Source organism: Nuphar pumila, chromosome 2, assembly GCF_984573655.1.
Source record: "Nuphar pumila chromosome 2, dmNupPumi1.hap1.1, whole genome shotgun sequence".
Classification (NCBI taxonomy): Eukaryota; Viridiplantae; Streptophyta; class Magnoliopsida; order Nymphaeales; family Nymphaeaceae; genus Nuphar; species Nuphar pumila.
In genome coordinates, this window is record NC_143250.1 from 34,901,393 (window position 1) to 34,925,250 (window position 23,858).

At 37.4% G+C, this 23,858-nt stretch overlaps 1 protein-coding gene across 2 annotated transcripts; it reads right to left on the reverse strand.

Moving 5' to 3' along the window:
- Positions 1–1,593: 1,593 nt before the first annotated feature.
- Positions 1,594–19,353, reverse strand: LOC149845226 (uncharacterized). Of its 2 annotated transcripts, none has more exons than XM_089997513.1 (5): positions 19,046–19,353; positions 17,021–17,129; positions 3,143–3,258; positions 2,392–2,511; positions 1,594–2,245 (listed from the first exon to the last, which is right to left on the reverse strand). In XM_089997513.1, the coding sequence occupies exons 1-5, from the start codon at positions 19,259–19,261 to the stop codon at positions 2,096–2,098; spliced, it is 711 nt and encodes a 236-aa protein (XP_089853639.1). In that variant the 5' UTR covers positions 19,262–19,353; the 3' UTR covers positions 1,594–2,095. The 2 variants fall into 2 exon arrangements, with proteins under 2 accessions (XP_089853639.1, XP_089853640.1); XM_089997514.1 differs by having other exon boundaries at positions 2,102–2,257.
- Between the last annotated feature and the right edge of the window lie 4,505 nt (positions 19,354–23,858).

Here is a 23,858-nt window from a genome sequence, read left to right on the forward strand (position 1 = left end):
TCTGCAATGTTACACAAATTTAAAAATTCTTTTGTGAGATGGGAATTTACAAATTATTTTGTATATGCTCGTTTTTTCCCGACCCATTGAAATTAGGCGTGAAATTATTTTTTCTTTCATCCCTACCATCATCAATACACCCTCGTGAAAATCATTCTCTTAATTTTTGAGAGTATGATTCCCAGGGGACCCATTCTCTCACGTGATTGCAAACGTGAGAAATGATTCCCCAACTCAAAGAGAAAGGGAGCCACGGGGTCGGGACTGATTCTCAGAGTGGTTCAAAATCACATTTGCAAAGTGCTTGAAGACATGTCCTAAGGATCCGAATTGCTTTTCTCACGAGTTATTGATGTTCATCGAAACTTGCAATCTACACGATCCCTGTTTTACTCTTCCATAAGAGAAATTTTACTTAGATCCTTATTTTTACACGACTCTTTTGCTCAATTTCCTTCCTCCGTGGAGGTCTCTTAAAGTGATTCCCTTTGCTTTTTTGCGTTTCTTGTGTTTTTTTTTCTCTTTTTTTTTCTTTTTTACATTTGTGCTTGATGTTAGTTGCGAATGATGAATCCCTAAGAAATTTCTCAATTGTCTTCACGAGTTATTTGTGCTTCTGCTTTGAATTGATTGGCCTAAAAGTTTCAATCCTCCACACTTTGAACATTTTAACTTGCATGTTGCTTTTTTGAACATTTTAACCTGCATGTTTTTTATTTCATTAGTGTTACTATTGTTAACTGTTAAAACTTCAAAATTATATATATATATATATATAATTTTTTATATTTTTGCCCTCCCGCACCCCGCACCCAAGGTTTTTTAAAGTGTTGCATCCCCGCACCCGCACCCATGTGACATAGGTTTCAACTCTATTGATTATCCTGTGTAGTTTAAAGCAATAACGCTTTCTTTCATTTTTAAGAAGATAAAGCTTGTTATATTAATCTTAGCACTGCCAGCGGGCTAAGTTAAATAAGGTCTTGCATTTGGATTGCTTGTGACGCTATAATTTGATTTAAATCATGTTCTCTTACAAACATTTGTTCATCTGCATCATACCTCAATTGTCACCGGATTACTCTTGGGATAAGCCACGAGGCACCCAAGTGCATTGGGAACATTGGACAAGCCTTGAGATGACGCACAGCAGGTTGGTAGCAGGACACTTTCATGTGTCAGGCACCAAATCATGCACAAGTATAGCAAGAGTCCAAGGAAACAAGCAACCTAGTGGGGCCTAATGAAGCTCATGCATCCAAACACAGTGGGCAAAGGGCACACAATTGCAATGGTGGGGGAGATGTGGGCAAACAAATGGGCCTGATGGGGCTAGACATACCGAGACATGGGGCAAGCACTCAAAAAAATGGCAGCACGAAATCAAACGATTCAAACCAAAGGCAAGATGCTAAGAAAACAAACAAATAGAAGGCATGATTGCAGTAATGCTCAATTCCCATTTCATTAAATAATGGACCAAGCAACCGGACAATGTTGCAAGAAAGCACCAGACAAGATGCCTTAGCACCATGGTGTATGGAGGAGTCTGAAGACTCTAAAACATGACCAAGAAGCTAATTTACACATTGATGGTGATAATAAAGTTATTACAGTCTGAATTTTAGAACTAATAGTTTTAGTGGAAAATACAGCTTTGTTTCCTTCATGATTGATTGAGAAGGTAAAAGAGTATGTACTTCACATACCATCAAATGATATGACATGTAAACTCATGGAAATTCACAAGACAGGAAGTCCCCTTAAGTTTGTTACAGTTTGCATTAAAAGCATGACATATTGAACAAGGTGATAAACCAAATTTGTCATGATTTTATCAAGAATTCACATCTTGTGCAAATTTCTTATCACTTGGAAGGGGGATCAACAAGAAAATTACCTACATTTCCACATAGCATATAGGTCACAGCATTTATATATTCACATTAACAGTATAAACTGATATAAAAAGCATGTATTTCATTCTCAAAAAGAAGGAAGTTATTGCTTAGGACCTGAAATCCACCTCTATGTCATTTCAGTTACATGGTTTTGCTATTATTAGTGTCATACACAAGAAGGGAATAGGGACAGTCTAAAAAGGGAAATAGAAAAAAAAAACAGAAAATGTCAGCTGCAAAGAATACATACATACCGTTAACATAAGATGCCACATATTAACATCATGAATTCCTTCCGATACCACCAACAAAACGTGACAAACAGATGCTAGAAAAATGCCAAGCTAGAATGATTCCTTGCAACAACACAAGAAGGTAAATAGAGGATCAGGTATACTTCAAGCACTTCATATATTTTAAAAAAACTTTGGCATCAACAATAAATCAAAAGATAGGGCTGCGGCCTCAACATTCAAATAACATCAATTACCTGAATGTTCATCAGTTCATGAGCCATCTCAGCTGACAAAGTTTCACTGGTTAGCACAGATATTGCAGAGGAACCATCCGGTCTCATCATCTCAGCCAAGACTGAAGGACTGAACACAGGCTGCATAAATAAAATGACAAAAACCTTTAAGATGTCTGATATGCATAACCTCCCATTATAAAATGACATAAAAAATAACTTGACTTGTAAAGAAGACCATGATAATTGTTACTTATAGCAGTGTTTCCATATCTAACAGCTAAAATATATAGATATATGATAAGTTGCTTACTCCTCACCACCACTAAAAAACAAGGATTCACATTGTTCAGAACACATCATAATTCATTCATATCATGTGCTCAATTAACCCATTATTAAAGTTATTTTTTTCTAGCAGCTAACAACACAAAAAACATACAAAACATCAATTAGGATTTTTTTTTCAATTATCAAGTGAGAGGACTTGGACTTGAGATCCCTTAACCAAGATACCAAATATTCAGCTGCACTTTAATGTACCAATTCAGAATATCAACTCCTACTTGTGTCATTAAGTTTTAGAATTGACATGTAGTAGGATTTTCTTTCCCCTGAACTTCATATAAACTAGATTATATGCATACCAATCACTTGGTAATACTAATATCATAGTGGCAAACCAGGGGGTTCACAGAAATATGTTGGCATGATAATAAGAGTCAACAATGTTTCCAATACTTTTGTCATAATGTAGGTCAACAGACGAGACCTGGGTGTCAAGAAGTATAAGCCGCTCAGAAGTGATCCTAACTTCAATTCCAACGGTGCAGTGTCGTGCCATTGCTCTTGTTTCCTCTGTTTCAATTGGAAATGGCAGAAGCATTCCTGCAAGCCAGCAGAAGTGAAAGTCATGTTTAGTGATACTCCTGGAAATAAGAGGAAATTGTTAACTAAGGATAATAAAATTACACATGTTTCTCAATTTGTTAATCAGCTATTTCTGCCCTCAAAGTATCAAAAATAAAAGATAAACCCATATTTCTGACCAAAACATTGGTGATATATTCAACATATAAGTACAGAGAGCTCCGGTTTTTAAGTGTCTCTGTGAACCATGATGTAAAGCTCAGATCTCCAACACATAAACTCGGTATCTCTGCTTAACTGCATCACCCATAATCGATATGTTCCTGTGTGTGTTTAGAGAGAATTCCACTTCCTGCTTAGCGACATGAGAGAAAATCTAACTGCAAATTGCCATTTTACCCTACCAGAAACACCTAATAAACAAGGTGATTGCTCATTGGAAAAGCAACAATCATACATATTCCTATCCTTGCAATTTTAGGATAAAAAATTACAAATCACAGATGATGTCTTAGTGGTTACCATTCTCAAGGGCCAAAAAGAAAGAGGGAGAAAGGGCCCAAAATCATTATTGCTTCTCGACAATGAATGTGACAGACTCATATATTTCAATGCAATTTCCTTTTAGTTGGCATACACTAACACCTGCCACAAACTGGGAGGTCAGAAACCAGCATCTAAAGTGACCAAATGTACCTCCACCCAGAAGGAAAACAAGAAGACAAGATTGGATATACAGTACATAAGCCACTTGGATTTTCAATCGACACCATGAGATGAATTTGGTCTTACATTTCACATTCGCTTCAAGCCAAATCCATGACCTGACCCCATCCCTTGTTGGTTCAACTAGATTGCAGCTACACAAAGAGAAACCTATATTTGACAAAATGCACCTCAGCCAAGAACAGCAGACGAATCCACCCAAAACTAACCTTAATTCACTTGAAAAAACATGATATGATCTCGACACATTTGAGTTTAACCTAAAGTTACCAGTAGCTTCTTATATAGGTGGGAAGCGCGCTTCCCATAAACTCGTTTCGGAAGCACGATACTCCTCACTTCCAAAACTTGATGGGAATCTCGATTCTCCCACATTTCCTATGTCACATAGGTGCGGGTGCGTATGCAGGTGTGGATGCGGCGATACGGCACTTTAAGAAAACTTGGGTGCGAGGGTGTGGGGAGGGTATATATATATATATATTAACAGTTTTAAGTTAACACTAATGAAATAAAAACAGTTTTATATATATTCATCATGCATAAATTTATGTAATAAATAAAATTAATAATCTACAATTGTTATTCTTCGTCAATAAAAAATAATGCCGCTTGACATAAGAGAGAGGAGGCAGGGGCTGCGCCCCTGCCCCGCCTGACAGAAGGTGAGAGGGGGCAAGGGCGCAACCCCTTCCCTGCCTGTCGGAATAGAGAAGGCGGCAAGGGCGTCGCCCCTGCCAACCGGCAAGAAAAGAGGGTGCAGGGAGAGGGGTGGACTCAGTTGCTAGGCCGGGCCCAACCCCAACCTCGACCGAGAGGGAGGTGGGCTCGGCTACCTGGCCCTATCGGAACAGAGAGAGAGCGGGGAGCAGGGAGGGGAGCACCCCTCCCTAGATAAAAGAAATAGGGAGGGGCGGCACCCCTCCCCTACTGAAATGAAAGAGAGAGAGAGGGGGGGTTGCGCCCCTCCCTTGCCCACACAGGGAACCAAGGTGCCAGGGAGGAGGCGACGCCCCCTTCCCTGTTAAAAAAAGAAAACAGGGAGGGGCGGCGCCCCTTTGTAAAAAGAGAACCAGGGAGGCAGTGACGCCCCTCCCTGGCGAAACAAGGAATGAGGGGGGAACGGCGCCCCTCCCACAACTCAAAGGGCGAGGGGAGGGGGTTGCGCCCCTCCCCGACCTCTGAGAGAGAGAGAACAGGGAGGGTTGAGTCCCTCCCCAAAAAAATCGAGAAGAGTGAGAGAAAAGAAGAAGAAGAAAAGGATGAAGAAGACATACCTGGAGTGGGGGAGCAAGGTTCGTTGGAGGGGGTGTCGTCGGCGTCGAGTGGTCGGAACATGAACAAGCGAGAGAGAGGGTTTGGGGAGAGAACAACGAGGAGAGAGAGGGAGTCGGGGTCGCTCAGGGAGAGAGTAAGAGAGATGAGAGAGGTCTGAGAGGGAGAGAGATGCGGGAGAGGGGGCAAAAGCATCGGAGAGAGAGAGAGTCGAGAGGGGTTTCCCTTTCTGCATAAAGGGAAACCCTTCCCTCCTGTGTTTTTATAAAAAATACGGGGGGAAGGTCGGTGTCGACACAGGTCCAGATCCGGATCAAACCCGGGTTTGATTTTTTTTACGGGTTTTACATCCTACCTCCCTTAAAAGAATTTCATTCTCGAAATTCTCTTTAAAGGTTATCTACAAAAATCATAGTCTAAGTTAATCGGGGTTAACGAGGATGCACAAACATGTGTGTATCCAAACATATACGCTCTTTAAAGTAATCAGGACAACTCACAATGAGTTTCTGAGAAAGGTTTTGAACTATATGTCGATTTAAACAAAATTTATGCGTGATTTCATTGATGAACCTTTGTCTTGGCAAAATTCGTACTGAAACACAAAAAGTCTTAACCTAAGACTATTAAAGTGTCTATTCGCTATTTCCTTCTTGTTCTGTCATGGTGGCATAGACATGGCCAGACATTTCTCTTTGTGGTTGCCACTGAGATTGTTTTTGTTGTTGTTTTTGACCTTCAACTACAATTCGCCTCTGGCAATCTGCTGCCTTATTGCAACAATTTTGGGCGTAATGCCCCATCTTCCCGCAATATAGACAGTCTCTAGTGTCTCGAGGGCACGGTTGTCTAGGATGAACATAATTACACTTCGGACATAACAGCATTGGTGGTTGTTGTGACTCATTCCCTCTATCTTGACTTTGCTTCTTGAGTGGGGGTCTCTGTATTTTGTCGTCAGTATGTTGTCGTTTGTTGCCTCCATCATTCTCAGCCAACTTTCTGTCTTGTCCACCCTTAACTCGCTCCCAATCATCGTTCAAAAGGATGGTTGTCACAACTGCAACAAAGAAAGTTGTGAGCATATTGGTCAGGACCCGATGACAGAGTCCTTCCTTCAATCCCTGAATGAACTTCCCAGCCCGTTTGTGATCGTCCTCGAACAGGTTGGGACAATAGCGCTCCAGTTTTTGAAATTTGGCGATATAATCTCTCAAATTTGAGTTGCCCTGGCAAAGTTCCAAAAACTTCACCTTCTTCTTCTCCCTCACATGAGGGGGAAAGTAGCTCCCTAAGAAAGTCCTCTTCTTAAAGCTTCCCATGGAATCACTAAAGCCCCCAAAAACTGTATGTCCTGGATCGTGTCCCACTAATCGCGGGCATCGTTCTTGAGTCGAAAAGTCCCGAATAGTGTCTTCTTGTCGTCTGGGACTGATAATACTTGGAACACGCGTTCCACCTCCTTGACCCAGTTCTCGGCCATATCTAGGTCGGTTTTACAGGCAAAAATCAAAGGATCAAGCTTTAGGAACTTTTCATACGATACTGTCATATGCTGACTCATATTGGTTCATATTCATAGGGTATGACTAAGTTTTTTATGCTGGTTGTCACAGGCCTACCGCAACCCTCCTCCTTTATCCGGGCTTGGGACCGGCAGTGTATAACTAAACAATAAAAGATAAGATTCGGAACGAGGAGATACGTAAGAAGGTAGGCGTTGCACCCATTGAAAATAAGATGAGAGAGAATCGTTTACGGTGGTTTGGACATATTCGACGAAGGCCTAATGATGCTCCAGTTAGAAGGATGGAGAAATGGGAAAATATATTAGTTAAAAGAGGTCGGGGTAGGCCTAGGAAGACATGGATGGAGGTGATAAGAAAGGATATGAATGCTTTGAACCTCACCGAGGACATGGCATTGGATAGAAATGAATGGAGGAGAAGGATTCATGTGGAAGACCCATAATGATTTTCTTTGTTGGTTCATATCGCCGACCCCAATTGTTTTGGGATGAAGGCGTAGTTGTTGTTGTTGTACTGTCATATGTTGACTCGGCTCAGAAAAGGGTGATTGATCATGTTGCGCGCGAACCTGGCTCTGTATCGCTTCAACCAAGTTACTAAGAGAATCTATAACGAATCACCGGTGCTCTGACCATTCGTTCATCGAATCGTCATTCGTGCTCTGCACCATCCTTTATATATTAAAGGATGCACATATCAAGATTAAAGGAACTCAAAAGAACGAAGTCAAAAAGAATGATTCATATTTGTATACATTGCGTGAGCAACTTATAAAAACCCAGCAATGTTGGTTGAAATGCAGAAAAGGAAAGCTATCCACAAAAAGCAAAGGAGTCCGTAGACTCTTGTACAAAACCACAAACACTAACTCCCCTTAGGGACGGCTAGTGAACTGTTTAAGGTATTCCCCCTTGTTGCCAATGCGCCTAAACCTGCGTGGAAGAGGAGAGGGATGTCATGGGCAGTGGGGCAAGTCTGGTGAATAAATAGGTAAGGCCGGAGTGTAACCCGGAGAATCTGGTAAAGGTGTATAGATGGGTGAAGCACTGCCATGAGTAACTGTTGGGTTGGGTAGTAACCCGCCATACTCTAGTAACCCCAAAGCGCCTTATACTGAGGAAGTTGCGTCCTCAAGTCTTTGCGCTTCTAACGCCCTTCTGTCGTGCCCATCCTTAAGAAGACAAGTATCTAGAGTGTGTCCTGTGTTTCTCCACAAAAAACGCACTCCTCTTGCTCATTTAGGGGGGCTTCCACCTCTGACGCACCAGATACGACGTTATGGTTAACCCGAACAATGACGGGACATGACCATCCTCCTAAAAGTGTACTGTTGCCCAAGTCACGGCTAGTGGCGCCTGGTAGGCAACAAGGAGCGCAAAGCCCCAACCATCAGTAAACATGGGTGGGGGCAGCCTATCAGCCCAAAGGTCCATCTAGGACGTCATATGTTTGTTCCTTTTTATGACAGGACCCCTACCCCTTACTGAGGGGTGTGAACACCCCAAATTTTTCAAAAAAATCAAAAATTCCCTTTTTGCCCCTGGCCCCCATCTTTTGAAATAATTGGGTCAACTTCTGATCAACTTCCAACCATTTCTCGGATTCATTGGTTGAAGATCTGAAATCCAAATTCAATTTTCATATCTGACCCAATCTCGGATTCAGATCAAATATCCAAATCCAATTCTGAGCCCTATTATCCAATTTTCAATTCAAAATCTAAAAATACAAAAATAATTTTTCTCAATGGCTCAGACAGTTCATCCAGTATTCATTTGGATCCACTCATTTCATTCCCTAAATTTTAAGATCCAAACTTGAATGTTTTCTCAAAATCTCGGATCCAGATCTAGATCCATTTTTAAACTCATTTTCTGAAATTAATCGTGTATTTTCCCAAAAACCTCATTTCGAAAAACCCTTATATTTTAAAACAAATATTTTACAAAAGCCTTTCAAAAACCTCGTCTGGATCCTACCTTTTAAAATCCATGTATTTTCTTAAATTTCTCCTTCAAAATATATAAAAGAAAAGGAATTTCAGAAAATGGCCTAAGCCCCCTTTTCTTGAAAAACCTTGTAAAAAGAACCATCCTTCTGAAAAAAATTGAAAAGAAGAGATCACTTTCGAAAATTTCCCTAACGGCTTCTTGTTATAAAAGAAGTCGCAGGGGAGAGCTCTCTGATCATCGTCTTCACCCATCCCTCTCTCTGATCGCTTCTTCACCCCTCCACCTTCGATCACAAGCATCGTCTTCTTCCTCTCTTTTCCCTTTTTCCCCATCTCTTTCTCCTCTTTTTACTGTTTCTCTCCCTTTTCCCTTCTTCATCGCATTTACCTCTTCCATCGACTCCAACCCTCCCTACAGCATAAGGCTACATTACGTGCCATTCTTCTTCTCCCTTTTATCTTGTTTTCCTGGTTTTTCTTATTTTTGCTCCCTCAAGGCACCTATGTAGTGTCGATTTGCTCATAGCAAAATCGATCTACACCTGTGCAACATCAATGGAATATATGTATTCAGACACTTTTCTCATATTCCCTTTCACAATTTATTTATGAATCTCTTTGATTTTCGCATAATTTGAACACTTGTTTACATTTGATTTCCTATTTTCATTTTCATTGTCTGTTTATATGTAATTTCTTATCTGCATTTTAATTTCCCATGTTTATTTTGATTTCCGAATTACATTGGATTCCCTGTTTCCTTTTTGTACATTGCATTGTATATGACCAGCATTGGTTTCTCTGCATCCATCATAGCGTTCATTCATTTCAAGCATCTTCACCATTGTCATTCCCATTACAGTGGTTCATTAGCATTTTTTATCCATTTAAGCACGTATTGCATCATCCGATCTATTGGATGTTCATCACATGTTTCCTGCGTTTTTCCCTGCATCATATTCTCTTCATCTTCATTATATTGTCATTTATGGTCCATTTGCATCATATTCACAAAGTTTCATCACATTTTGCTATGTTTATTGAGATTCATATGCATCAGCGGCATCATGTCTCGTTCGCGTAGCATATCATGAGTCTTTATGTTGATTTCACCGTGAATCAAATCAGATTCACAATGAAATCCCCTGTGAAGACTTGTTACATAGACATTTCTGGAACTCTGTGCGTCAAAATCTCGAGTATAGATCTGATAAATTCACTGTGAATAGGGTTCGATTCATAGTGAATTTCGATTGAAAAATTGCATTGAAGATCTTATGAAAAATCCAGAGCTCCACCACGATTCAGGTGTGTGATTTATGAGACTTTTGCAGGTTAAAGAGGGGGATGTATCATTCCCATTTGTTTTGCATCATCTGGCGTTTTGGGCATAGATGATGAATTAGAAATACTTGGTTTGCATTACACAGCAGCCATCCAGAGGCATCTCGATGAGATGATCGAAATCACGTTAAGGTTGGTTGTGTTGATAGTATGTTGGTTTGCCATGAAGTTCCTGTTTCTGCTAAATAAAATCATTCTAAAATGCTACGTGGGGTTACATATGGGGTCAGCTGCAAAGATGTACTGACTGATATCCCAGGGGCATGCTGATCGAGAATGCCCTGAGATATGATTTGAAATCATTTTGTTTACCTGCATTTCAAGTTTAGAGGTTGTTAGAAAGCTTCTATCTATTGTATGATCATCATACAGGAATTGATTCATTAACCGATTTGCTGAATTCAACTAGCAGAAGCCAGTTTTGCTGCAATTGATTTGCTGCAAATGGTTGCTAGTCCTGTCTGATAAAGCCTTTTCCCATGCATCTCAAGTGTCGTTGAGTTCTATGGCCTCATAAAATTATATTTACAAGTTTTTCTGGTTTAAATAATGTAGTTTAACACTGGCGACATTGGCTGAGGTTCCAAGAATGCAGAGCTTTGCCGGCAATGAAAGCAGTTTGATTTGATAAAATTTGTGGATAAGCTAATACAAGCTCTATGCCTTTTCTGTTCAGCCCTGTTAACAATGTTTCTCACCTCTATGATATTTTTCTTTTATCATTTATGTTTAGTCTTTCATTTTCTTGGAATAGCCAGTATGAACTTGTGGTGAGGAGTAGGCCAATCTAAAAGATCGATTCTAACTAAGGCCATATTCCTGATGTTGCTGTCATTGGCATATTGATAAATGGGTTAAGCAACAAAAAGCTAATGAGAGATGCACTTCGGTTTCCTCTAAAAGCAATGGGTGGTGTGGTTTGCAGTGAAGTTTGAGTTTTGAATGTTACTTTTGTCAAAAATGATGTGGGTGCGATGAGTAGATTTTGGTTTTTGGTGATGCTGATTACCTGTGTACCTATTGTATGGATTTTAGACTTTTAGTTTGTATATCTATGTTTTATTGCATCAAAAGAAATGACATAATACACTGTGAGTATATGTTATTAGCCTACACCCCCACCTCTCCATTTACATTTTCACAACATCCCCCAGCTGCATCTTTGCAACACCCTCTACATTTCACAGAATTTCCTGTTAGTGGCTGTAGTTTTATTGGATGTACACCTTCCTCACCCAACCATCTATTTTCAGCCCATCCACCTGCACAGTACCCTTCCACCTCACCTGCACTATGTTCACATCCTATGCACACACAACATTCACCTGCTAGCCCCCCCCTTTCATCATCTCCTGTGTTGCACAGCCCCCTCACCCACAGCAGCCCCTGTGTATATCTTACACTACACTCACCACTTACACTTTCATCCTCACTCCTCTGCATTTTCACATAGCACCTGTCCCCTTTGCCACCTACATTCAGCCAGTTCATTTCACTCATTCCCTGTGCACCCACACAGCACCTGTTGAAGCTCGGCACATGCATCTTGTGGGCATTCATAGTATAAGTTATGAAACCATATATCAAGCACGTCTCACATATGCTGAATCACTCTTCAAATGTATTTTATCGGCACTCACAGTTCCTGCTGTGAACCACTTGTTAGATGCACTTCGCAAACACTTCAACACCCTTTGCTGAACCTGTATGCACACCTACCATCTTCAACATTATGCTACACCAAACAGCCCCTCACTGTGCATTTTTCACCTACAGCAACACACCATCCTCATCACTTTGCACCTTCACTACTACCTGCCACCTTCAACACAACATTTCTCCACTTCATTAACAGCATATCCTTGCACATCTCCACTGTGTCACAACACATCACTGTCACCCGCACACAAACACTATACAGCCTGTCACTTACATTCATTTACACAGCCTCCATCAATACCATCTTCACTGGCACTAACTCCCTGTTACATAGTATTAGGCTACACTAATCACCCACAGCACCTATGCACCTTACCTGCTACTTCACCTTCACTGCACCATCCACCTGTACACCTGCATATCAACAACACTTACTGCATTTTCACTTCCACTATTATATTTTGCACTTCACTAGTACTGCTACATTAGCATATAGCATTTTGCATACCACTGTCTTTCCCCGCAGCCTTCCACTGCTTACCCTCTTCACCTGTTATCTCCATCTATACTATCTCCAGCACTTTTCTTCACATTGCATATTAGCAGCAACTGCTTCATTTGCATGCTACATTCACACCTAGCACCCTTGTGGCACCTGTGCTCAGCATTTGCAGCACACCTTCACCACCTCGCTGCACCTGCAGCACACCTTCACCACCTCGCTGCACCTGCAGCAATAACCCCCAGCACGTCACTTACAGCACTGCTACACCACTTCAACCTCTACACCCTCTTGACTGCTATAATCCCCTGTGCACCTCCTTCACAGCGTCACTGGCTACATAATCCCATGTTTCACTTTTCTCTTGATTGTCGCCATGTGCATCATATGCATACTACCATGTTCAATATGATCATCTTCCACTTATGCTATTTCCACAACACCTTCACTTGTGCTGCTGTATATTACATTCACCTCTCACAATGCACTACACCCTCATCTTCCTATATTGCATACATGCATATATTTCCAATCCAGCATCCCATATACATTTTCTATTCCATTTTATCATATCATATGAATTTCTTTATTAAGCATAGGGCATGCCATATGCATTTTTCATTTAGCTTAAGCATTGCATTTGGTATATTCATTTCTTCGTTAGAATAGACATTTTCAGGTATGTATTTAGTTTTAATATAGCATTTTCAATTCTTCTTCTACATTTTCCATTTTTGCTTTGTGCTAACTCAGTTTTTGCAAGAATGTGTGGAAAATGTTGATTTCCCTCCTAAATTAGGAATTTTATGATTTCAATTTCAATTTTAATTCAAGGTTGTAATAACTCTGAATTAATGAGAATTGCTCATTTTCAGCTTAGAATAGAATGTACGAGCATATAATTCTCATAATTGTTTGTTTCATCCCATTTTTCTTTATTTTTATTTCAAAAATTCATAATGGTGAAACACGAATGGCATGTGCACCTTTCTAATAAGAGGTAAATAATTCTAAGTAAATGATTCACATTTATGGTCATAGTCAAAATGTGAACAATACTTAGAATTTTTATCTTTTATGGAATAACACTCGATTTCATCATATTTTTCTGAAATATTCTTTTCTTCCTTTATCAGAATTTAATATGTGAATTACCTCAAGATATATTTGTGGTCATAGTCGTGGATATGTTAAAAGTTAATTTCATGTTAAATCCTATAAAGTCATAAAAATTTATTTTATTCTTTATTAGAATTCAAATATAGATTATATTATAATATATCTGTGACCATAGTCATGAATGTATTATGATTTAATCTTATTTCAATTCTACTAAAAAATAAAATATGTTTTTAAATTCCAATCTTCAAATAATTTCAAAGCATTCATCATTTAGTATAGAATTGCCTTCTTCTCAAATCATTTCAAATCATCTTCAAAATTTCGAGTGATGTTTGAAATAAACTTTCAAAACACAGTTTTCATTTTCGAAATTCAAAAATCATTTTCAACTCTTATTTACAAATTCAAATTCATCTTTTATTCTCAATTCTATCTTATTTCAAACTCCAATCTTCAATTCTTATTTCTGAATTTCACATTTTAAAATTCCATTCAAATTCATTATCTCTATTTTCGAATTTTATTCAAATTCTGAGTTTTCCAATCAATTCTAAATCAAAGTTTTGAAATCCACTTTGAATTCCAAATCAAACTTTGAGATTCACTTTGAATCTCTAAATCAATCTTCAAATTCAATTCTGATTTCATATACCAAGTCAAATTCCAAAATCAATTCGATATTCCAATTTCAAAGTTAAATTCAACTTTGAAATTTCATTCTGATTTCAAATTCTAATTCCAATTCCATTTCCAAATTCAAATTCTGATTTCAAAATCAATCCCAAAATTTCAAATTTCGTTTAGATTCAAATTTCAACTTTTCCAAACCAAGTTCAATTTTTGAACCATTTCTCCAAAGATGTTTTCAAACTTATTTCAAAATCACTTGAAAAAATCCAAAAAATTCTTAAGCACTTCTCAAAAGCATACATCTTTGCATTTTTCATTGAACAAGCATGACTCTATGTGCATTTTAGGATTTCAGAATAATCATTTAGACAAATTTAGGCAAAGCAAAAGGCATTAAATCGATCATTGGTTCAATTACCCCTGGTAAAGGCGCCAGGAATGGTTGAACCTCGTACCGATGAGCGAATCTCGTCTCTCCATTTTGCCGCAAAATTTTCAAAAATGGAGGCGAGTTAATTTTTTAAATCTTTTTCAAATAAAGGTCAAGTGAGACCTTGCAAAAGAGTTTATTTTCTTTCTTTTTTTCTCTCTTCTTTCTTTTTTTCTCTCCTTCAAAAAGGGAGGAAGGGGTTGAAAGGAAAAAGAAAAAAAATTTGCAACGATCACAAGGGGTCACGCGGCCTACAAGTACCACTGCTCTGGCCAATTCCAGCATCAGAAGAAGGATTCATAACTTTAAGCAAAAACTTCAAGAAAGGAACAAGAAATTTCATTTAGTCTAAGTCTATGCAATTCAATTTTAAGTAGAAGAGACTTTACTTACAGCGCGATATAGATGCTCGATGGTCAAGAATCATTGTTTCCCGAAGCTCTGATACCAAGTTGTAACGCCCCAAAATTTGAAACTAGTAAACCTTTTAAAATAATTGAAAGAGACTAGAAAATTTTTTATTTTTCAGAGTTTTTGTTTTAGTAGATTAGCGAAAACGATTTTTCGAAAAAAAAAAAAAGAGACAAGTCGACAACCGTGGGCGCGTTAGCGTAAAAACCTTCATTTCACAATAGATTGAATACTCGCAAAGCATTTAGAAAACCATATGCAATAAAAGAAAATAACAAATTTATACAAAATGAGATTTTCTAAAGAAACCTTTACAAAAAATGCAAAACTTCAAAATGTATTCTGATCTCGAAATGTCAGCAGAAACAGTGAGATCTTGAAGCCATCTTGCAATCACGTCATCGCCTGGCTCGTAAACCTAATCATCGCCTATACCCATAAAATGAGTAAGTTTCATGAAAAACTGGTAGGTACACAAGTAAGACAATAAAAAATAAATCTAGTAAAAACATTTAATTCATGATACGCAATTCAGCAAGTATTGTGAATAAAATTAACATATGCATCAAATTCATATATGATACGCAATTCAGCAAATAATACGACAAATCTAGTATAAGTTGTTAATTAATACATGATGCGTAATTCAACAAGTAATGTGAGAAGGGTAACTTTTATTTATATATTTGTTGGTCTGCGGGTACGCAAATGCGCAAAACATAGAAATAACTGAAACTGATCTGAGAGTTTATTATGTCATGTATTTTCGATACCTCAAATATCTAGCTAAGTTCACTCCTAAGGGGACGGCCAATGACCGAGAGAGAATTCCTCAAAGGTCACTCGTTCAAGAGATGCAACCAACTTCTGGAGAAGTCCATGGGATCTACCACCAAGGATAATTTTTGGTAGTCTTGTCCCCTAACTCCGAGTCATTTGCCCGAGGGGTGGTTGTTAACAACCAGTCATCGGAATTAGGGGACGGGACTACCAAAAATTATCCTATGTGGTAGATCTCATAAACTTCTGCAGAAGTTGGATGCATCTCTTGAACGAATGACCTTTCGAGAATTCTCTCTCGATCATTGGTCGTCCCCTTAGGAGCGGACTCAGCTAACTATCCGGTGTATCGAAAATACATGGCATAATAAATCCCTGAATCGGTTTCAATTGTTTCTACGTTTGGCGCATGTGTGTACCCGCAGGCCAGCTAATATCGAAACAAAAGTTACCCTCCTTACATTACTTGTTGAATTATTCATCATATATTAATTATGCTTATGTTATATTTGTCGTATTACTAGATGAATTGTGTATCATACATAAATCTGATACATATGTTAATTTTATTCACAATACTTGATGAATTGTGTATCATGTATGAATTAAATGTTTTTGGTAGATTTGTTCTTTATTATCTTACTTGTACACCTACCAGTTTTTCATGAAACTGACACATTTTATGAGTACATGTGATGATTAGGTTTGTGATACAGGCGATGGTGTGATTGCAAGATGGCTTCAAGATCTCACTGTTTCTGCTGAAATTCCGCGTTAAGGATATATTTTAAAGTTTTGCATTTTCTATAAAGATTTACTCAAGAAATCTCATTTTGTATAAACTTGTTATTTTCTTTTAATACATATGGCTTTCTGAATGTTTTATGAGGATTCAATCTATTGTGAAATAAAGGTTTTTACGCTAACGCACCCAAAGTTGTCAACTTGTCTCTTTTCTTTTCGAAAAATCGTTTTCGATGATTTACTAAAACAAAAATTCTAAAAAATAAAAGATTTTCTAGTCTCTTTCAAATATTTTGAAAGGTTTACAAGTTCAAATTTTTGGGCGTTACAAGCTCGCTGCACCAACTCTGGCTCATGTAGATTAGAACGAACTCATATGGTTCAATACTCTATAATAGACATAATAACAACAAAGATGAATCCACTTAAACAGTTTTGTATAATCACATTAATCATAACACTACTCTTTCAAGTCATAAGTTCAATAATTATTTGGGCCATGCTTGTTCCTATTGTAAAAAAGGATATACAGCCAAAATAAAAGAATTCATAATTTTCTCCAATCATTTTGTCCAACAATATTGGTTGGACAACTAGTAAATGATTTAGTTCTGGACTAAAAGCATATTTTTCAAATACAAATCTAGTTTTCCACTCAAAAAAGCAATGACGCTTACCAGGTGTGCTGCCATCAAAACCATAAAGCTCATTCAAAATGGTTGATTTGCCGACTCCAGGAGGACCAATAATCCCAATAACTGTAAACTCAGTGCTGTCAGACATAAACTGCAAAATGCAAACAGGAAATTGTAAGATAAATTACTAATTATATAATACAATTTCAATAGTCCATTCTGAATGCCTTTTTTTCTCAGTGTGATGTTCAAAGCAATGGGTGGTAGAATCTAGCATCTCAACCAACCCCTTCAGTGTAGCGTCAAATAGAAAAATAACAAATTGGAGATATAAAATACAGCCAACCAAGAAATGGCCAAATATTACCACCAGCCAGCTCGATAGAAGCTCATATTTAAAGGGCCGATACTAATCATGTTTAATGTCCATTTCTATATTTTCTTTCAAATGTAACATGAACATATTTGATCTTATTAAACTCAAAGGTCCCCAATTCAGTTAAAAGATTAAGTCAAGGGAGAAGTATTCAAGGTTTGTTTCTTACTGTGAAAACTTTCACAATATTATGTATACTTTTCATATAATTCAGAAAATTTAGGCTAAAGTTAACATCTTCTAATTATTGGTTATTATGGCATTAATTTGTATAAATTTAAGGTTTCTTACCAAGTTTTATCTTTACATCTAGTACATGTATAAGACATTCTAGACATTGTTGAAATTTTAATATTTATTTAAAAGCCAAAAACTTTCAGACAAGTTTGAATGCAATAGCAACACCATCTAGTTTCATAAATTTGACTGTAAATTCCAACGAAGTCATTAATTCACATCCTGAACAGTTGCTAGTTACTTATTCTGCAAACGGCTCCTAGTTACTTATCACTTCCTGCTCCAAATGGGCTAAAAATATCTCTTTCCAACAAGATTTCACTTCTTGCCTCTGCTTCCCGTATTGCATTTGAATTCTTTTTCATTGACAACTTTGATCAAAATCAATTTTCTGCCCATTCTATTGTTAGATAGTTCCTACTGATCCTTCTCTATAATCCTATTTATACACACATGTAATGAAGATAGCTGATGAACTGGCTAAATGAGCACAAGATATAAACTCCAGTAATATAGTGAGATTAATTTAATTAATAATGACAGTAAAATGTGCATTTTTGCATGTGCATGCTTAAACAATAAGACATGAAAAGGAAATTACTGACGCATGTCATCCATGTATACAGAATATAGAAAAGAAAAAAGTTGAGAAGCAACGAGAATGTATCTAGGAGAGAATTTGGTATATACATAGCTTTCAAAAGGGGGGGAGGGGGAATGGGACACCAGGCCGATACAAAAGGTCAAGCTCGTCTTGACATGAGTAGGTCCCGGAAAACCAAATCACCTCTTCTCATGCATCTCATAAACGAGAAGAGCTAACAAAACCAAAATGATCAACGAAAGAACCTCAAAGTGTCATTACATAATCAACACTTAAAATTTCTCGATAGCTGCAGCAACGCAAGAACTCCAAAATAGTGGGTCACCATTAGTTCCATTGAACACATGCCCATGCACAACAAGGATTACTCAAAATGACAAAGCTCATCCAAAGATAGGCATATATACCACGTTCACAATGAACTGCTGATGTACACAAACGACAAATGAAAGAATCAGTTACAGAAAAACTGCATCTCCTATCTTAAAACTACTTTCTCGAGTTCTACTACATACCGTCGGGACTGCTCTCCTACAAATGCTATCATCATCCAATCTTTGGATAAAGAAATCAGAAACGTACTTTTTTCCTTAATTTTTTCCGTCATTAAGATTATTTCCATAACAACGTGTTTTTTTCTGGCTTAAAGATAGAATCAACAAGTAAATGATTTCGTTATGAACGACCGAACTCCAATAATACTAACCAAGAAAATCAGAAACAAAAATCTTCAAAACAAGAGAAAAACACAAAACTCGATTTGCGATCTTGTAGAGTCTTTTACACCATCGTAGTTCACCTGCACAGCAATTGCAAAACCCTAAAACCATCGGGAACGGACAGAACTCACCGGCAATAGAGGATCCGAATGAACATTCCACGAGTCGGAGAGGAAACTGAGGGATCCTGGAGGCAACCGCGATCGGGCATAGGGCTCCTCATCTCCCCTGCCGAACTTCACGACGGATCCACCGGCTGCTCCGCCGGGCTTCACCAGAAGTATTTTCGGGGGCGGCACCGACGCCGGACCGCCACCCCCTCCCACGGAATTGGCAGCGGCTCTCATCCGGACAAGCGAACCACAAAACCCTAGAAACCCGAACGCCTAACCACCGAGAGAGAGAGAGAGAACACTAATCACCGAGCGATCATCGTGTCAAGAACTCGGAATCGAAAATAGAAAGCGAAACTTCGGAGCGAAAAAGAGAAATCGAGAGGGAGATCTTACAAAATCACGAATTTGAAGGCGGAGAAGGAAAGGAAAAGAAAGATCCCGTTTGGCTGAGCCTAGGAGAATTGCGCGCCTCCGTTTGAAATGATCACTCCATTTATGTCTTGTACTTGCATTTTTTATGTTAACTAATAAAAAATGAACTTTTAAGAAATGAATTTGATCTTATGTCAATGTTTTACATAATCTAATATTTTTAAAATATTTTTAAGTTTCATAAAAAACTTTTTTTGACACAAATCTAAAAAATTGTGGGTGTTTAAGTGGATTTCAAATAAATGATTATAGATGCATGTTGGAGTCTATTTTGAATTACAAGTATGGATATGCACAGTTTTATTTTTGAAAAACTAAGCAAATGAACAATATTGCATTTATGAGCTCAAAAAGTGAAAAAGAGCATACGTTTAGTTGTTTGATATCTTCGTACTCCCTGGTAGCTGGACTTAAACACAAGTTAAAGTGTTTGAGTTCTATGTTGAAAATGATAACGAAGGAAGTCAATTCTTTGTCTACGTTGATATCTGTAGTCTATTTTGTTCGAGCAAGTAGAGCCTGAGGTGTGTTTACACCTGGTGCCCTAAAGTCATCTGGTTTGAGAGCTACCATCCCGAAAGCTCGTTACATAAACTTTATAGAGAGACTAATAGATATTGACAATGCACATGACAGAGAACTAGACTATACGTAAACTATAAAAAAATTAAAGGTTTAGTGACTCGAGCAATTAAGTCTGAGGGATACTTTGTATCTGGTGCCCTAAGGTCGTCTAACCTGAGTCACTGACCCAAAGCTCGTTACACGGGTCACGAAAACTAGAAATTTGATATAGTGCTCAATAAGAGAAATAAAGAAAAAATGTGTGAAAAATTGAAAATCAAGAAAAAGGAAAAAGTGAAAAGAGAAAAGTTCACTGCTTAGAAACAAATATTGAGAAAACCTGTGCAAAACACATATGAGTAAGGATAAGTAAATAATAACATGTATATATTTGATTTTCTGTGAATGAAACATAAATGATTATGCTATTTAGAAAAGTGAAAAAAATGTTTTATTTTGTGGTGGCAGGTAGAAGACTCTAATCATGTTTTGATAATGCAATGACATGAAATATTTGTGAAAACAAACTCCTTAACTGTCTAATGTTTTGTGTTCTATAATTTTTATGCATACATGATAGAGATGTTTGCGGGTAGCATCACTGCAAACCCTTACGAGACCTTACTCGTCCACTGGGGCAACCCAGGGGTTGAAAGAGCTTGTTGCATATGCTAAATGCAACTGTAATTCCTACGAAAGTGAGTTAGGTTTTTATTGTGTTCAATTAAGCATTTTTGTTTTTGCTTCAGTTTGCTCGAGGACTAGCAAACAATAAGCATGAGGGTATTTGATCATGCATAATGTTTGCATTTTATTAATCATTATTTATGCATGATCCATGTTAAAATCGCTCTAAAAACCTATTTTTATTGCTAGTTTTAAGAAACCGCATTGAATTGAATTTTATCAGAAAATCAGGGTTTTTAAAGCTTTTCCTGTGGTTTTAGTATTTTTATTATATTTAGATTTTTTTAATTGTAGTTCAATTAGTTTAGGCTTGTATTAGCTAAATCTTAATTAGTTTAGTAAGTTTTGATTTTTAGAAAAACATGTTTTTCAGAAGAGACCTTGTTTTGAAAATTAGTGAAAATCTTCACTCTTTTTGAAAAACTTGTTTTAACCCAATTAGGTCATTATAAAGACATCTTTTCCAGCCATGGAGGTTGTTTTTCTAGCAGCCCTCACACTCCCTCCAACTTGCCTCTCTCTTCTCTCTCTCCCTTTATTGTCGATTTCTCCTCCTCTCTTCTTCTCCCCTTCTTTTTCACCCTCCATTTCATCAAGCCTCAAAGCCTCAAAGCCTCTTCCTCTTCTTCGGGATCGCGTGCACGCAGCTGAAATCTCCATCTTCCTCTTCTCAATCCCTTTTTGGCAAGCAAATCTCGGTTTGTTCCTTTTCCTTCCCCTTTCTTTTTCACGTATTGCATAGCATCTCATTCCGTCAGTTTTTTATAGTTTATTGTGTGATTTGCATCATACACATTAGATTATAATTGCATTATATTTTTTTATCATCTGAAAGCAAAAAAAAAATACAAAAAAGAAAAAAGAAAAAGAAAAATATATATATCGTGTTTTAGGGGTTAGCCGGATTTCATTTGAGTGCTTTCGTTATTAGATTAAGTAGCAGATCAAGGTAAGTTAAGATTATGTCCTTAGTTTCTTTTCTTAGTCATGGATTAGATTAAATTTCTGTTAAGAATAGGCAGCACGCATCATCAATAGTCGTTATTTTGTTTTTTTTTAAGTAGTAAATCGTGTTAGCCGGTTAGCGAGTAAATAGTGTTTCTCATTGTTTTTGTTGTTTCATTGGTTATAGAACCACGTTTCACATTATGTTTTCTTTGTTAAATTTAGATGCAACATAGTCTACATGATTCATGGTATTAGTTAATGTTCTGTTAGATTCAGTTAAGAGGTCATTTTAGCTAATGTGTCTTCATTATTATCATTATCGTTTTTTTTTTTAATAATCTAGAGTTCTAGTTCAACGTTTTTTTTAGTAGTTCAATCAGATTAACATTGTGTTTTAGCATTTTTTTTCGGTGTTGCCGTTATTCATTTTTGTTATAGCATTTTTTTAGTTGTCACTGTGTTTTAATTTTTATTATGTCAATTCTTCACTCAAAGATAGATTTGTTTTAATAGATAGGTTCAGTTATTTGTTATTCAATGTTGGTGTTAGTTAGTCTTTCAGTAATGCATCTGTTTTAGTTTCATTTTACACTGTGTTGTTTAATTTTTCTATCATCGTGAATAGTTCTTTCACCAATAGTTGAGTAGCATCTTGCATAATTCTGAATTAATAATTATCATGGTGACAATCAAATCACCGTTCGTTGCTCTGATTACTATTCAAATCTTCCATTCAACCATGCTTAATTGTTAGTTTAGTTTTATTTGTCATATACATTAGGAATTCCTCTCTTTTGACGTTCATCCATCTAGTGAATAGTTAAAATAGCTAATTGTTGATTTCCATATTGTTTAATATGTAGATGTTGCACGACCTCTTCTTTAATTGTTATTAGTAGTAGGTTAAGTGAGTTTTTGTCTTCTTGTTACTTAGTTTGTTTGTTTTTTTATTTTGTCTTCAAAGGTTAGGTTGTTAGATTAGTTTGTTCATAGTTTAGTTCATGTTTAGTTTAGTTTAGTCAATTCAAATCTTGTTTTTGATGAACTCTTTTTATCATTAGTTCATAAATTCGTGTTAGTTGTCCGTATACTGCTTGTTTTGTGTTTTTATGTTCTGCAGGGAAGCGTTGGAACATGCGGCAGAGCCCTTTTCGTGCCCTAAAAGTACCATCTAAGGTCCCCTCGAGCTCTCAGAAGTGCCCTTATAGGGACCACAAAGTGATGTGCAAATAAGAAAAGTAGAAGAAGGAAACACACGGGAACAAGAACTCAAGCACTGAAGACACATTTCTTTTAGTTTTAGATTAGGTTTTCATTTTTAATTCAATTCAATTATTGGGTCTGTAATAAAACCATTTATTTATTTTATTTAAGCCCTCTACATAGGGCAACACTCCCTTAGTTAGTTAATTATTTAATTAATTCTTTTTTATTTTGGCGATAAAGAGTACATTAGCTTGTGTGTTTGAATACAAGTATCTCCCGTTCTCTGAGTTTGACCTGGACTCCACCACTTGTGCGAGACAGTTTTTATATTTTTGGTGTCCAGCTTTCACTTAGATTTTATCAAAAATATTGTTTTAAAAAGTATTTTCATAAAACTCACACCAATCATGTTAGGAGGGATTACTGAATGGGGTTGAGTACATATGTCCTCAGTGTGGAAGGCACTGGCTTTCCCGAATGGCATGCACATATCTGATAAGTAATCGTAAGACCGATAGACCCTTTCAAGACTATTGTTCACCATGGCATATGGTGATGGTACAGACGCGAGTACATATATTTGATTATGAACCTGACAGAGTTCAATGGAGCCTCAAATCACTCAGGGGTTTCGAGGTTGTGGTTATCCTTAAATTATCTAAGGATTGAATCCAACTACTATAATAGAGGATGCATCCAAACCGACTTGTTAGGGTTATCTCGATATAAAAACTACCGCTCTAATATGGATGGGGTCAACATGCTTCTGGGGTATCTAAAATACATAGAATAATCAATCCTTAGAACGTCGCGTTGATGCATGAACAAAGCTTCTCCCGCGTACCAGGGGGTGAACAAAATAATATCAAAATAATGCATTAGTTCTAGGTTTAGCAATGTATGAATGTATGAGTGAATGAACATTGTCATGTCAAGTCCTGCATAACCTTAAGCAATGTGCCATAATCGGTATACTACTGGACCGATAGGG

Bases quoted from the DNA above. Each gene is read 5' to 3' on its own strand.
- LOC149845226 (XM_089997513.1), bottom strand. From the start codon at position 19,261: ATGAGAGCCGCTGCCAATTCCGTGGGAGGGGGTGGCGGTCCGGCGTCG. The intron at 3,259-17,020 runs GTAAGCGTCATT...GCTGGCTTGCAG, and splicing joins TTTTGATGGCAGCACACCTG to GAATGCTTCTGCCATTTCCA. The intron at 2,512-3,142 runs GTCTCGTCTGTT...TTATTTATGCAG, and splicing joins TTATACTTCTTGACACCCAG to CCTGTGTTCAGTCCTTCAGT.